At 43.5% G+C, this 17324-nt stretch overlaps 1 protein-coding gene across 2 annotated transcripts in view; it reads right to left on the bottom strand.

The window, feature by feature from the left end:
- NUP133 (nucleoporin 133) overlaps nt 1–17324 on the bottom strand; it is a 48958-nt gene that overhangs the window by 13226 nt on the left and 18408 nt on the right. For both annotated transcript variants that reach the window (XM_068547649.1, XM_068547651.1), the window contains 9 exons: nt 17042–17133; nt 12583–12746; nt 10891–10985; nt 7951–8175; nt 4635–4757; nt 3960–4059; nt 3146–3397; nt 2374–2507; nt 86–244 (listed from right to left, as the gene is read on the bottom strand). In XM_068547649.1, coding sequence (XP_068403750.1) covers nt 86–244; nt 2374–2507; nt 3146–3397; nt 3960–4059; nt 4635–4757; nt 7951–8175; nt 10891–10985; nt 12583–12746; nt 17042–17133 — 1344 coding nt within the window. The remainder of the gene's footprint in view (nt 1–85; nt 245–2373; nt 2508–3145; nt 3398–3959; nt 4060–4634; nt 4758–7950; nt 8176–10890; nt 10986–12582; nt 12747–17041; nt 17134–17324) is intronic.

Here is a 17324-nt window from a genome sequence, read left to right as displayed (position 1 = left end):
TTGTATTTAACTACAAAAAACTAAACTAGTTAAAACTAAACAAAAAATTGCCTAAATCTGCTCCATATAACTGAATCCTTCTTACCTTTTCTAATTCTTGGCTATTAATTTCGTGTAACCAGCTGAGATGTTCATGAGCTTGCAAAAAATTGGCCAACTGTCCGTGCTGAGAAATAGGCTGAGATAATAATTTGCCTCGCTTTCCTTTCTCCAGATACCAACGGAAGAGAAAGTCTGAAAAATTCTATAAAGAACAAAGCCAAGAATTCAATAATATATAGTAATACAGTTTTTAAAAATACATTTCTGATAATAAAGTATTAAATTTCTCCCAAAGGTCTTAGACTCCAGAATAGAAATCCAGTTTTAAACACTCATTTCCTGCATTGTAGGGTCCTCAAATCACCTCATTTAACAAATGAGGACATTCAGATTCAGAAAGGGGATCTTGCTCAGGGTCACACAGATGTGTGCTGTCCAATAATATGGCAGTCACTGGTCACATGTAGCTGTTTAAACTTAATCTAAAATGTAAAATTCAGTTCCTCAGAGACACCAGTCACATTTCAAGTACTTGAAGGCCATCTGTGGTCAGAGACTCCATTTGGGACAGCACATATGAGCAAGATCTCCATTACCACAGAAAGTTCTACTGGACAGTACTGAGACGCTTTCCTTCCAGAATGAAAGGTTCTCAGGGGCAGAACTGGGTGCCACGTGTCCATGTGGGCTGGCACAATAAATCAGGATCTAGAGAGGCACATCCAGTTTCCCCACAGGACGTTTGCTGGATGCTGGGGTGGTGTGAGAGGCTGGGCTGGAAAGGAAGACAAAAGTGTCCTGCAGTCTCACAGTACTTAAGAGAGATTTCCACTAAAGGGGGAATTCTGCAAGGAACACACCAGCCCCATAAGACATCTGAAACCAGAAATGAATGAATGTAACGGAAGCTGCAGTCAAGCCCTGACCCACCTCTATTCTTGATGAATTGAGTGATCTGCCTCTCATCTTACCTGCCTCCCAGGGGAAAGAACAGCATTGATTTCCGTCTTTACGGTTCTTTTATATACAATGTCGAAAATACAATTTAAAAAATTGCAAGGGACTTCCCCGGTGGTCCAGTGGGTAAGACTCCGTGCTCCCAATGCAGGGGGCCCAGGTTCAATCCCTGGTCGGGGAACTAGATCCCACATGCATGCCACAACTAAGAGTCCGCATGCCGCAACTAAGAAAAAAAGATCCTGCATACCGCAACGAAGATCCCACGTGCCTCAACTAAGACCCGGCACAGCCAAAAGAAAAATAAATAAATATTTTTTAAAAAATTGTAAGACATAAGAAGCAGAAAAATATGAATATGCAGGCAGCAGAAGCAGACCTAAGAATGATCACTTTGGAATTAGCACAAAAGGACTTAAAATAACTAGTAAACATATTAAAGAAAATAAAAGGAACAAAGCACAAAAGGATGGAAAATGTCAACAGAGAATAAGAATCCTTAAAAAGAATAAAAATTATGATGGGCACAAAGTACATACTTCAGCACTATTGTGAAATACGAGATAAGCCATGTCCAGCAATCAGGTACTGATCGAGTAAGTTACATCCAGTCCATGAAATACCGTAACACCATTAAAAATGTGGTTGTGTAATATTTAATGATATGGACAAATGTCTGTTATGTATTAAGTGAAATAAGCAGTTAACAAAACATGTTTGGTAGAGTAAAAAGACTAGAAGAATACAAACCAAATGTTAAAAAGGGTTCTCTCTGGGTGGTAGAATTATGAACGATTTTTTTATCTTCTTTTTTGTTTATAGTGGTTTCCTGAATTTTATACAATGTTACCTTTATAGTAAGAAAAAAACTCAGTTTTTACATAAAGATCAACTGACTGAATAGACTGGCTTTAAGGAACAACTTAAATTTACCTGAATAGTGTCACAATGCGAACTTTAAAAAAAAATGGTAAGCGTAAAAAAACAAAAACAAAAATGGGAAGCATGTCAAAGAAGGAAAACAAGAATCTTAGGTGTACGGAAATCTGAGCTCTCTAAAAGTAGCATCCCATGCTACTCAAGTTCTCAAACTTTAGAACTCTAGCAATATCCATATCCCTAAGTACTTTTAATTATAACTGAAAATATGAGAATAGAAATAAAAGTCTTAACATATTTTTCAAAGGTTAAAGAATCCGTCAGTAATATTTATATATAAAGAATTGTCTACCTACTTACAAAGAAACATAATGTACAAATTAGTATCTGGTAATCTGCAAAAAGACTGTACCATCTTCCAAAAACCCCAAGTAAGACTTGAAATGGTAAAGCCTTCTTACAGGATCCACTGCCTACACCCCCAGGGTTCGTTACCTGATCAGCAAACTGTGTCATGTAGCGCTGCAGTCTGGTCTGGTTGTCAGTCTGCTCACACATTTGTACTAAGATATCAAAGTCACAGTATTTTTCTGCTAACGAAGCAGCCCATGGGTACTGGCCTAGTGTGACTATGGACATGAGAACAGATGGAAAAAAATCCTGTTAGCGAAAACTTAGTATGTAATAAGAAAAATATTCCTTGAAATTTTACCTTTCTTCATATTATATACTAAAAATAATTAATAGAAACCTTTCCAGTTACTGGCATTTAGTTTCATAATCCATATAAACTCATTAAAGATGTAAATTCAGTCCCTTGCTTCATCACTGCCCACCTAAGATGCTATTCCCTTCCTTCACGTAGCAAGACAAGCTACTTCTCTGAATCCTGGCTGTGACCGTCTCGTGTCCTCTGCTGAAGAGCCGTACCACCTCTCCCGACCCTGGAACGACCCTTGTCTGCTCTACCCTGCGGTCTAGCTGTTCCTGTGAAGGTCTGAGATGGTAAGCAGTCTCCACATGCTGTTAATTTATTCATTTTTAAATCATCTTTAACACCATCTAGGACAATTGTTACCTGGTAAGTAATGACGAGGCTAAATAAATGAACACAGAAAGGTGTACATAGGAAAGCTGTGCTTTAAGCTCTGAGCTACAGCTGGGTTAACGACACTATACTGCATAACACATTGCATGAATGATTTGGCTCCTACATCCGTTCTGCAGACTCAAGACCCACAGCCCTCACTAAATATTAGGCACTTACGAAGCGGACATAAGAGATCTGATCTTTTCTGCAGGTATTCCATTTCCAGATTGTTATATCTTTCTTGATCACTGGATCTGTCCACAGACTTGAGCTGAGAAACATAACCATCCAGGAAGCAATCAATCAGGGCTACCAGCTGCTCTGTCAGAATGTTTCGGAGGTTGCTGTCTGCCTGAGGATAAACCATTTTCAGGACAATCCCATGCTGGCGCACTATTGCTGTTCGGATGCCGGCAGGACCACTTGTTGCTGTAAAATCACACAATATGACAAGTAAGGATTCTATAATGGCTACGGGAAAGACCAACTGCCTAAAAATTATATCCCGTCAGCCTTGATGGATGGAAAAAGAAATCAAACAGGAGGTCAGCTGATACTTCTCTATGTCCTGCTCAAACCCATCTTCTCTATGAGGACGGCCTCAGCAAAGCCAGGTAAACATGATTCTTCTTCCTTCTAAATTCCTTTAATGCTACTCCACTTACTTCCTTGTATCAAATCAACAAAAAATACAGTCAGTACATCCAGGGCCTGCTGCTATGAATAACTATACGTACTAAAACCTAGTAGATGCGTGAGTACCAGTTTAAAAAAATGAGTTACAGAGAGATCTACAAATTATTCCAAGGCGATAAAGCGATTTTCATAAGAACTACTCATTTTGGAGATGGCACTTATGTTATTTTTCATTTCACTTACAAACTTGCACTAGGAGAACGATATGGCTTCCGAAAATAACAGACCATTAGAAATATATTTTGAACAACTGCTAATGAATCAGTATATTTGGGCTCAGTGCTTGCAATCTCACCTGTCCATGGAATATACTCAGGTTCTTTTTCTAGTGGCTCTTCTCTTCTGTACAAGGAGCTTCTATTTTGTCGATAGTGACTAGCAGCTTGCAGCATGTCCTGGAAAATGAAATGTGTTATCACATGCAGGAAGCAAGGGATCCCGGGATCTCTAAGATACTCTGAAACATCAAGTCTATTATTACAAAAAATTACTCGGCACAGGCCTGTAGGACTACTTTTTGATTCTTTCTGCATTTGAAATTTGTTTTACTCTACAGTTTAACTTCAATTTTAGAAAACTATGGTAACTGAACTAGGAAAACCATTACTATGAAGTCCATGAGCTAAAATTAAATGAAACATTTTAATCAATAATATAAGTAGTGAGCTTTTGTGTAATTAAAAAGCGGACAGTTACAGTAACATTAATACATTTGCAATGACATACATGTCCTTCTCCAAATAAAAGGTTTATTCTACCAAATAGAAACTTTTAACATGCACAAGGCAAACACTCAAATGTATATTAACTGACTGATAAAATGACTGAGGTTTTCCTAACTTTTTGGAATTAACAAATGGCTAAACCATTATGGATTACTGGTGATGCAAAGTAGGAGTATGGAGACCACTTTCTCCTCTATCCACAGTCTGGGCTTTGATTTGCTGGTATCTTCACTGCGCGTTTGTACCTTGAGAATACTGTTCACACTGATCACCACCTCCGCCCATTCGACTGATTCCAAGGACGTGTCCTTCAGGACTTGCTCCTCGTGCTCCAGTAAACACTCACAGATGGTATCCACCTGGGACACCTGAGGGAGGACAGAGACGGCACCTACTAGCAACAGAAACCATACTGATGGGTGACAATTACAGCTCAGCTGCCTGGAATCGACTCAGCAGGCTTTCCTCACTAAGTCACACCCTCTGCTCAGTAGTCAAAGGGACGGTCAGTGATGAAAACAAATTCAAAAACCAAGAAAAGTGAGAATCTCCTAACTTTAAAAGGTAGAGAGCCCAAATAACTGAGTCTGATAAACAAGCAAATTCTGGATTGGTAGCCGGTAGATTTTTTATTTAAATATCAAGTAACTGAAATATTTGTTTATTATAGCTATGAGGGCTCAATGCCACCTTTAAATAGTACTAGGCTACAAATGATGTCACATAACAATGCGAGACCCCAAAGTAATGAATTAAACGAATGAACTAATGGATTAAAATAGTTATCCAACCAATGAACTTGCTTATTTCTTCCTTTGAAGAACTTCTTTTCTTTAGGCATAATAGAAATGTTTGTAGAACAGCAGTAGCTACATAGAAACTAACTAAATACATAACTTGTAACTGTTCTATTTTTTGTCATTAATTAAAACATGACGGTAACTGTGCAAAAATGTTAAGCACTGAAACACTTGTTTCCAGTTTCAGCCCACAGTTAAGCTTTTCCCCCTTTATTTATCAAGTGGATATTTACTTGGCATTTAGAGTTTGCATAGCATTGAACGCTCAGAGATAAGAAGAAATGGAAATTAGATTTGCTGCCCTCAAGGAGCTTACAAACTAGTTGAAGGAACAATTCATAAACACATGCACAGTGGAGCCCAAACAAAATCACTCTTCTTCCTTTAGTATTTCTGATGTCAGTCAAAGGCATCCTAACAGCCCTAGCAAGAAACCTCTGGCACTTTGAATCTGTAAGAATTTTTTACACTGTTAATGTGAAAAAGATAATGAAAGCATATGTGATATAAAAGGCAGGAAATAATATAAAAGCAAATAAAATGCCAAGACACTTGCTAGACAGCTTTACCACGTGAGTGACATGTTCAGTGGTTTCAAACATTGCTCATAAGCTGTACCAACACTGTTGAGGGCCTGTTCTGAAGCAGTTAACTCGCTTTACAGAGCCCCAGGAGGTGCGGGGGCTCCTTCCAGACTGGCGACAGGTCGAGGGTGAACCCTCAAGCAGAGTCTGTATTATTTTACCTTCTATCCAGGGCTGAGAGATCGCATCTCCTCTACACAGCCCACCAATCAGAGCCTGACTTGGGTTAACAAGCTCTTCTCTTAAAATGCATACCTGTTTGTAATGTAATTTACCACTCCCAAGTGGATGGACACAGGTAAAAAGAAAAAAAAAATTGATACATATTTTTTCGCTAAACACATGCATACCCTCTTCAGCTCTCTCTTTTTATTATGGTTATGCCATGTGGGGGGACCTTTAGAACTTCACCCAAAGGAAGCTTAAGACCAGTAAATGTAAAGAGAAATTAAGATAAATGGTGATGTAAACAGTCTTAAACATTACTATCTTCCATATGGAGCATTCTTTTGAGGAACCAATCACATTTTTAGTTTTTTTTTTTTTTTTCCCTATCATATTCCTACAGTGCTACTCATGAATTATGTATTCATCCAATTGATAATTTCCAGACCCTTTTTTTTTTTCCAGTTAATTGGAAAAATGTACTTATACTTAATTAACTAGTATGCTTTACACTTTGATCCAAAGCAGAAAAAGGAACCAGGCTCTTGCTCAATTCGTCATTAATAATTAAAAAAGAAAAACAAAAACTTTATCATGTAAAATTATGTATGAATAAAGACAAAAAAGGACACAAAAATGACAACAGTTTGGTTAGATCATGAAATTTGAGGTGACTTGTCTCTCTTTTTTTTCATTCAGATTTCAGGTATACTTGATTAAAAAACAAAATAAAACAGAAAAGTGCTTTGCCTTACATTCCCTAGAAAAAAAGCCCAAATGCATAAAAATGAGGCCTTCTTCAAACTAAATACATTTATGGAGTCAACAGAACTGAACATAGTTCAGTGTCTTATTTTTGGTTGCAGTACATCAAATATTCAGAGTAGAAGAGACCCTTGGCACAGGCTGTTAGATGCTAGATGACAGCCAGACTGCACGCAGAAGGAGATAAAATTAGAGGCACCAGACAGAAAAGTTTCCCAAATGCAAAAAACAATCCCAAGTCCCACAGAGCTGGGGGAAGAGCGAGCACTGCTTCTAAACTCAGACAATGCCACAGAGGGAGAAGGAGCAGCCCTAGTGAAGGGCTACAGACTCCTGGAGCGACTGACTAGCACCCCCAAAACAGCCTGCTGAACGGCGGCTCAGAGCCAGGGTCTCAGCTGGGTCAACCGGCCCCTGAGTCCTGGCGTCAACACCTGTAAAGGGAGACGGGAAAGTCAGCCCTGCCTTTCATGAGGCTGTGAGGTGTCACTCAGGTACCAGAGCTGTGTGCTCTGACCAGCGTCCGGCTGCCACCAGCTGGCCAGCACCTTCATCTTTTCTCCCTCCCAAGTTTACGGCAGGTTTTTCTTTTCCTCTGAAAATAAATCTGACTTTAAAAGTGAGGTGTAGAGCAGGATCCCAGCGGGCAGCTGAGGAGAGTTTAGTGAAGGGACTGTTTACAAAGATGTGGGCGGGAGTCAGGGGACCAAGGCGGGATGGTGCAGCCCCGGGCTAGCAAGACGGGGAGCCACGATTAGGTCCAGGCCTGAAGGGGCACTGGGACAGAGCAGTCGCTGGAGGGGCGGAGAGGGCGGCCTGAGAGGAGCCTGGTCGGACAGCAGGCACAGCAAACAGGTGGAAGCAGCAAGGAAGGAAGCTGGGGACGACAGCTCCAAGCTCTGACCTGATGGTGCTGCACCTTCATCAGAACAACAGAAGCCGGGGGGCAGGGGAGCCCACCACGGACATGCCCTCCGGGGCAGAGTCAAGACGTGGTGTGGAGAAACACAAGGAAAACATCCAGACGTGATAGGGAAGACTTTGTAGTCATCTTTACAAGCCCTAACTTACAGGGAAAGCGATAAATGAGTGATACTTTTGAGGGATAATTTACCCAGAAAACATGGAGTCCAATTTAAAACTTCAAGGAGCTCTTTTGTCCTCAATCCTTTCCTCGCCAGGGGCCCGTTCCGTAAATGGCACGGCGCTCCAGAGCCGCACTAAGGGGAGGACGGGTCTCATCTCACCTCTCTGAAGAAGACGTCTGCGGGGGTCAGGTTGCACGGGATGTCGCAGTCCCTCTTGTTTAAAGCCATCAGTATCGCTGTGTTCACAAGGTCGGAAAGCCTCGAGTGGTGGTTCTTGAGGACGATGGCGGCGGCCAGCTTCTCGGCGTGTTCACAGAGCAGCAGCCGTGTGGCCATTGGCAGCCCTCTCACTGGAAAAGTGCCGAGACGTCCAAACAAGCCGACCTTGTGACAAGACGAACACGTATTCTTAGAAAGCATTCACAGTAACATACAGGAGAACGCAGTCACATTTCCACCAGCAGCTCACTGGGTACAGAGATGCTGGCCCCATCCTCCCCCAGAAAGACCTCCGTCTATTGGTTTTTGGGGCTGTTCCTAACACACACACACACACACACACACACACACACACACACTCTCTCTCTCTCTCTCTCTCTCTCTCTCTTCAGCCAGGGCCATTTACACCTGTAAGAAAGTACAGACATTCCTGTTCTAAGATTAGGGTCAACTACTATTGTCTCTACCTATCTTATTCCTCAAATTATTGTTTATGGTTATCAAAATCATAAAATTGTTCTTTTCTAGCTACATTGATCAACTCCCCTAGACTCCAGACCTTCAGAACTAGAAACTCAGCAGCAGCCTCCATCTTCCAGAACCCTAAAGCCATGGGGAGGGTGGGGGGGGGGGGGTCTCTGACCCTTTGCATCAGCTGCCTCTGATTTGCTTGATGCCCATTTCTGGCTTGAGGAGAAGAGTTTTATATTCAGAATTATTTCCTTAGATACAAGTATCCAGTTGTACATTTTTCCTGATTATTAACGTAAACCTTTCAATGACATAAGCTCTAAATATTAAAGGAAATATAAAGGCACAGGCAGACTGGGATTTTTAGATCTGGCTAGACATTCCCTCACAACGGACGCTGCTGCCAAGAGCCGTGTGACTCCACGAGGGTCTGAGGCCCAGGGAGGCTGTGCCAAGAGATGCCGCAACGGCTCCAACTCCATGGCTCCCCCCACTTCGCACCCCCCTCCCCCATAACTTAGCATCCCCGCAGTGTGGCATGTGAGGGCCACGGACTACTCCCACCCCAGCACGCACACCCTTCTGCAACGTGACCTTGCCACTCCTCCCATCAAGAGGCACAATCAATTTCCCAATCCCTTTTATCTGGCCTGGCCTTGTGACTTGCTTCGACCAACGTCGCTTTGGTGGAAGTGATAATATGTGACGTCTGAAGCCTACAGCTTCTAAGTTCATCCCCTTGAAGCGCCGCCTGGAGACCACAGGAGGCCAGTCCAGCCTAGAGGAGAATGAGACTAAGTGGGGGAGAACCAAGAGGCCCCAGCGGACGGAGGCACTGACTGCCAGTCAGACGAGAGACACCTGGGGACCTGCCAGCTCAGCCCACCCCAAATGCAGTTCAAGGAGAGGGCCCGGGGAAATCAGCAAAGAACTGCCCTGCTAACCCACAGTTGTTTTAACCCACCACATCCTGGGGTATTTGTTATGTATTAAGAGTTAACTGATAACACTTGACAATTACATCAGGAGAAAACATGTTTTTTCCCCATTGATCTGTAGCCCACCTAAAACACTAAGAAGAGACTCAATGAACAAATAAAGTTCTCTTGCCCAGACAGTAAGAGCAGACTGGAGCCAGACCGTGCATTAAAACTGAAGCAGAATGAGGTGTTAGAAACAACCAAGGTATTTCTGGAATCCTCTAGAACCACACTGTCCAATAAGGTAGCCACTATCCAGCAAAGTGGTGACTTTAAGTTAATTAAATTTAAATTTAGTAAACTTCAGTTCCTCAGCTGCAGCAACAATTTCAAGTGTTCAGCAGCCACACAGGACTGAGGCTGCCATGCTGGGCGGCACAGCCACAGGGCAGTCCCATCACCACAGAAGGTTCTATTAGGCGGCCCTGACTTCAGTCTCTTTAACGAGGAGGCATACTGATTCTGGGAAAAAATATGCAAAAACGGATTTAAATTAATTCTTTTGGATTATGCCTGGGAGCCACAACTGATCAACAAGGTAAGGATGGGTGATTTTGTGTAACAACTCTGTCTAGCAGCAAAAACAGTTTCTATTATTAGGCTCAATATAAATGGGAATTCCCTTACCCCTTAAAAAAAAAAAGAATACTTTGGGGCTTCCCTGGTGGCGCAGTGGTTGAGAATCTGCCTGCCAATGCAGGGGACACGGGTTCGAGCCCTGGTCGGGGAAGATTCCACATGCCGCGGAGCAACTAGGCCCGTGAGCCACAACTACTGAGCCTGCACGTCTGGAGCCTGTGCTCCGCAACAAGAGAGGCTGCGACAGTGAGAGGCCCGCGCACCGCGATGAAGAGTGGTCCCCGCTTGCCGCAACTAGAGAAAGCCCTCGCACAGAAACGAAGACCCAACACAGCCATAAATAAATTAATTAATTAATTAATTAATTAATTTTAAAAAAAAAGAATACTCTAAATGAGTATTTGATGCTAATGGCACCTCGAAATTAAACATCCACGTAGAAAAACCTGTCACCGCCTTCAGATTCTTCACTGTCTTTCTAATAATACAAAATCAACTCAGGAAAACCTAAGTTTTGTATAAAAGCACACAGGAAATCCGAATGAAAAGCAGGGTATCATAGGATGTAACAAGAAAAGCTGAAATAACATTTCTGCTGAAATACACTATTTTTCTCCTTTTTATCCTATTTTCAAAGCAGCTTTGACTCTTGTAGTAACAGGCCTCCACACAGGCCTGGAATTATTTACTTAAGTCAGCAAAGAAAATGGACAACACTAGTCATGGCCCACCCAATGAAACACCTCAGAATTAGTGAGAAAGGGTCTCCCACTGTCCTGGAGCGAGCCACAAAAGGCACAATAAAGCCAGGTGTCCGGCCATCCCTGTTCACAGCAACTGGGAGGCTTACTTGGTGAATGAAGTCCATAAGGAAAGAATGGGCTTTCATCTTGTCTTCGAGCTGGTGGAGAATAATCAAAGACGTATTGCTGAACCCAGGTGCTTCTGGCGAAACATAATAACAAGACAAAAACATAATACACTGGCTTGACAGAAAGCACTGCTATTAAGAGTTAAGAAAAATCTATACAAAAGGAAAGTACTAACCTTTCAATGCAATTACTAATTACAATACCCAAGAGGTTAAAAATTTAGACGAAACTTTTGGGGGTTTGATACAATTCATACCGTATTTATTCAAAACACAAATATGTTATTATTAGCTTCATCACTCGTATCATTCTAAGCTTGACAGCTCAAAACAGTCAAAGAAAGAAGGTGAGCACTGATGTTTTCTTCCTAAGACTCTAACGAGAATTGCTTGCTAGGCAGGAAATTAGGGAGAGGAAGGATGTTTGTGACAGTTCCATGGTCCTTGGGAACCCCCGAGTGCCCCGATGCTGCATGGAGGGTAAGAGGGACAGTCACCCAGGGCGAACAGGAGGACACATGCCCACTTCTACAGGCTGAGATCTGACCACTGCTGCTCTTAGAGAAGCACATAATTTCCATTAGCCAAATTCAGTAGTTATGCTAAAATTATCATTTAATTTGGGGCAAGTGTCAAATGCCTACCTATGCCACCAATTTCCTTTTAGAAATAAAATGCTGAGAAAGCTAAGTAGGGCTGATTAATCTGTTCTGACAGAACATGCAGGATTTGCTCCAGTGTTTCCTCAGTTTCTATTCTACTATGTAGACCTGTTCTGAGCCCTTTATGTATATATGCATGTATGTATGTAAAATAGATGAGGTGGTTTTATTTTTCTTATTTTGGCCGTGCCGCACGGCTTGCGGGATCTCAGTTCCCCGACCAGGGACTAAACCCGGGCCATGGCAGTGAAAGCTCCAGATCCTAACCACTAAGACCATCCAGTGGCTCCCTGTTCTGAGCCCTTTTCAAAATCTACCATAAGCAAAGTTACAACTTTTATAAAATACTGAATTAATATTAAATTGCTTCAGAAAATAAAAAATATGCACTGAGAAACGCCTGAACAAAAGACCCAGCATATCCTTCCCTGTAACATTGGAATTAGGATGTCCCTACACTGAGAAACGCCTGAACAAAAGACCCAGCATATCCCTCCCCGTAACACTGGAATTAGGATGTCCCTACACTGAGCAACGCCTGAACAAAAGACCCAGCATATCCTTCCCCGTAACACTGGAATTAGGATGTCCCTACACTGAGCAACGCCTGAACAAAAGACCCAGCATATCCTTCCCCGTAACACTGGAATTAGGATGTCCCTACACTGAGAAACGCCTGAACAAAAGACCCAGCATATCCTTCCCCGTAACACTGGAATTAGGATGTCCCTACACTGAGAAACGCCTGAACAAAAGACCCAGCATATCCTTCCCCGTAACACTGGAATTAGGATGTCCCTACACTGAGAAACGCCTGAACAAAAGACCCAGCATATCCTTCCCCGTAACACTGGAATTAGGATGTCCCTACACTGAGAAACGCCTGAACAAAAGACCCAGCATATCCTTCCCCGTAACACTGGAATTAGGATGTCCCTACACTGAGAAACGCCTGAACAAAAGACCCAGCATATCCTTCCCCGTAACATTAGAATTAGGATGCCGCTACCCTCGGGCACAGACTCGGCCCACCGCGGATCGGAAGCAGGGTAGTCGTCCGCCAGGTCCACGCTGATCTGGGTAACAGCTCTGTCTAGTTCACAGTCGGAGTCCGAGTCAGAGTGAGAGGAGAACAGCTCGTCAACCAGCGTCTGAGCACCACCTACATCTTTTCTGAAAGAAAATCAGAAAACAAAAGTATCAAAAGTAAAAGTATTAGGAGATAGGGGGACATATGTATATGTATAGCTGACTCACTTTGTTACAAAGCAGAAACTAACACACCATTGTAAAGCAGTTATACCCCAATAAAAATTTTAAAAAAAAGGATTAAACTCATCATGAAAAAGTTAACTGTGAAATTAAAAGTCCCATATGTTAGCCCAAAGTTTATTACTTCTAATAACATTTATTTAAAAGGGAGACAATTATGCATTCATTAATTCAACAGATATATGTTGAACACTGATAATACGCAGGCTCTGGAGACAGAACAATAAACAAAACATCAGAACACAGTCCTAAGACTTCACAAAGTATACAGTGGTGTGAGGAGTCAGATCATTAAAGAAGCAGTTACACACACACACTAAACAGGGAAAGAGCAGAGGCCACATAGCGCACAGAGGGAAAACCAAAACCCCCAAGGGGCGGAGCACACTTCCTGGAGGAAGAGGCGCAGGGAGGCTGGGGTGAGTGTGGGAGGGGCACACAGCGGCGGAGAGCACAAGACACACCTCTAAGAAGTACGCCTGCATCCCAGCAGAGAACGGAAGCCCTGGGGGAGAGAGGATCACCCAGTGAGGAGAGAGGGAAGAAGGGTCCAAGGCACACCTCTTAGAAACAAAGGGCAGAGCACAGAAGGTCTCGTAAAGCATGTGACGGAGTTTGAGCTTAGAAGGAAATGTCGCGATCTGTTCTATTTTTAAAAGATCATTCTAACTATGCTATGGAGATGGGGGGTCAGACAGGAGAGAGAAAAATCCAGTGAGGAAGTTACTGCAGAAATCTATCCAGGCAAGAGAGGACGGGAGTTTCCACCAGCAGCAGCTGCAGCAGCGAAGGAGACAGGCAGACAGCTTTGAGAAAGAGACACAGGCGGGAAATTCAGGCCATCGGTTGGGTCTGATGTGTAAGGATGACTGAACAACTGACTGTGGCTGCTAGGACCTGCCACTGGAACAGGGGCTAGGAAAGAAAGAATAAGCTCTGGGGAAGCCAAGCACAGTTTCAGATGTGTTACAACTAGGTTCCTGTGGAACACACAACTGCTTCTGAACGTTCTTCATTTGTATGTAATGGCCCAGAGCAAGGCAGGGCTGTGCTTCTTCAGCAAATGAAGCCAAGGAAGGAGGAAAGATGGTGCAGGGAGTAGAAAGAGAAAAATATGGAAGACAATAACAACTGGAGACAACGTTTCAGGCAGCTTAGCTATAAACAGGAACAAGCAGAAGAGGTGCCAGCTCAAAGGGGGACAAGTCAAAGACTGGTCTTTTTTAAAAATGGCAGATTAAATATGATTAACAGCTGATGAGAAGAGGCCAGCACAGGGTCAAAGATAGAAGGGGAGTAACTGAGAGAGTACAGTCTCAAGGGAAACAGGACATCACGGCACTCAGAGCAGAGAGACTGGCCTTAGGAAGAAGAACACCTCTTCCTACTCCCCAGGGAGGGAAAGGGGAAGAGGAGTCGGGATGCAGGTAAGTTTGCGGGCGCTAAGGACAGGGAGTTGTCCTCTGATGGCTTCTACTATCTCTGTGGAACAGGAGCCTGAGTCAGCTGCCTCGGGGGGAAAGGGGCAGAGAAATGGGAAGGCAGAGGAGGCGAGGAAAGGGTTGAAATGGTCTCTGCAGAACAGGAGACAGAGCCGACCAGAGAAACACAGAAAAACTGCCGCAAAGTGTTAAAGGCAAGGTTGAAGCCGGAAACCTAGTTATGCTAGAGGTCATGGGAATACAAAGTGGACTATGGCACGATCACTCGATAATGAACTATTTTAACCAAAAGACTAAGTTTCTTAAAACTCTCATGAACAAAAGCTTTTATATTTATAATAAGTAAAATGAAAATCAAAACAATATAAAAATTAATTTCAAAGAAACCATGCTATAAAAATAGTAATATTACCTTAGCAAAAAACTGAACGGATAACAGTTGAGAGTTCTATCCAGCAGCTCTGACCCCCTGAAAATAACTCTGGCTGCCACGCGCTGGGGGGAAGGAGGCTACCGGCATCAGACGGGAAGAGGCCAGAGACGCTGCTGAACACCGTACAGCGCACAGGACGGCCCCACAACAAAGACCGTCCGGCCTCAAACGTCAGCAGTGAGAAGGCTGAGCACAAAGACCGTCCGGCCTCAAACGTCAGCAGTGAGAAGGCTGAGCAATGCCGCTTTCAAGGTTCCATGATCCCATTTGTGAAGAGGCTAATTGTTTTAGACTATTGGCTGGCACCACCCCAGAAATGATTACTTGCTAACCTCATGGTACTTTATGCTAAACAGGATAAGTAGAAGGCACAGTTGTGTTAGAAGCCCAGTAACACCGGTCCTGAGGTTACTACGCTCTGAGCACTTGAGGTCAGGGACCCCTTTTCGTACTTAATCATCTTCCCCAGTAAAACATTTAGAAATGACTATACTGGGTTGAATAGTGTTCCCCCAAACCCAAGTCCACCCAGAACCTCAGCACGTGACCTTATCTGGACATAAGGTTTTTGAAGATACGATCAGCTAAGTTTATAATGAGGTCATACTGGATTAGGGTGGGCCCTAAACCCAATGACTGGTGTCATTATCAGGACACGTGAAGACAGATGCACAGGGAAGAAGGCCAGATGCCAATAGAGACAGCTGGAGGGAGGCGTACGTGGCCAAGGAAAGCCAACAACGGCCCGCAATCACCAGGAGCTAAGGGAGAGGCTAGCGAAGACCCTTCCCCAGAGCCTTCAGAGGGTACACGGCCCTGCTGCCACCGTCCTTCTGGACGTCTGGCCTCCAGAACTGTGACAGAATAAATTTCTATTGTTTTATGCCACCCAGTTTGTGGCAATTCACTACAGCAGGCACAGGAAACTAGTACAGTGACTCCATAACCATTTAAATGTTGAGATGCCACAAGTCTGACAGAACTGTTAATTAAAGGATACATTTATACAAGATAAAATCATAGCATTAATCCAAATCTTGGCAGTCAGACTGAACACCATGCAACAGAACAAGATTAAAAGAATACTATTTAAAAACAGAAACAAAAAAACTGCCCTCTTCTGGACAGGAAATTAAGCTCAGTAGACCATCACTACGATGGCAGAGAATTTTCAACCTGTAAACGCACTGCGAAGTCTCAAGGGTGTCCCTTCTGTGAGAGGGAGCCGCCACGCGCCAGACACCACTAGGAGTGCAATTACGGGACCATGAGCTGAGAGCGGGGAAAATGGAGGCAGTAAAATCTGAATATTTCTTCAAAACAAAGATCCGCTAAACCCCAATTCCAGAAACATTAAGCAATCTGTCCAAAGTCTCACAGAGCTAATCAGGGACAGAGCAAGGGCTGGATCACAATTCTCCTTAGTATTCATTCCAATATAAATGGAAGGTACCAGATACAGAACATGCAGAATGTGTGTGTAGGACGAACTGAAATGACTGTACAGGGGCAGCCAGTGTGACAGAGCGAGTGCAGCTGTTTCCTCCAGCCCGCACACACCCTCCTGCGAGCGTCCTTCCACGGGGCCTCACCCCGGGACTCGCTGGGGCCAACGGGATATTAGCAAATGTGACCAAGCAGAGACTCGAAGGGCACTTGTGCAGCAAGGCCTCCTCTCTTCCACTTCCAGAACCCTGAGGTTTGTGAGCAGGCCAGGGCAGCCTGCTAGAGGAAGAGATGCCACATGAGGCAGACAGAGCTGACCAGCCAGGGTCCCCAGACGGGAGCAAGTGTAACCAGACAGCTGGCTGCTGACCACAGACCATGCGCGAGCCCAGGCAGGACCAGGAAAACTGCCACCCCAGCACAGCCCCAAACAACCAGACCCAGGGCCAGAAGCTGTACTAAATAAGCCACTGAGTTCTATGGTGATGTCTACACAGCAGAACTCAACCAACAGGCCAAGCCTAATTCCTTCACAACAGCGATGATAACCCTTTGTATGCAACTTCACTGCCCTCACATTATACGTAAAGCATGCTTGCAAGCTGTCTTCGTGACCACCATTTCTAGTGGGACACTGTTTCCATCGAGTGGAGAGGCTGTGTTACACCAGGTTTTTCCCAGCCTAGCTGGAACCCTCCTGCGGCTACCAAGTTCAGAACAAGAGTTTGTTAAAGTGCTAAAGCTCAGAAAAACATCTTCTCCTGGATGGCTTCACTCCTCCAACTCGCTCCCACTAATCAACAAATAAGCAGCATATGTCAGGAACATGTGTCCTCGGACATCAAAAGAGCAGTAATTTTAAAAACTTGTTATACCTGCAGTATTGCAGAAAAGCAGCTTTTAGCAATTTGGTTTTATCTTCCCGGGCAATAGTTTCATTCTTGGTAGAGGTGTCAAAAACCACACTCTGTAAAATAACAAACTATGATTTAGAGGTGAAGGTATAAGAATATTCTTAGTTATTGGACTAAACATTGGACCCACCTATGAGAGCAACAGTACAGACACACAGCTGTTTGCCATACTCTCTATACCAATGGTTTATATATTGATACTTAAGACATTTATTGAAACAAGATAAAACACACCAAATGATCA

The sequence above is a fragment of the Eschrichtius robustus genome, chromosome 7 (assembly GCF_028021215.1).
Source record: "Eschrichtius robustus isolate mEscRob2 chromosome 7, mEscRob2.pri, whole genome shotgun sequence".
NCBI lineage: Eukaryota > Metazoa > Chordata > Mammalia > Artiodactyla > Eschrichtiidae > Eschrichtius > Eschrichtius robustus.
This window is presented reverse-complemented; position numbering and strand designations above follow the sequence as displayed.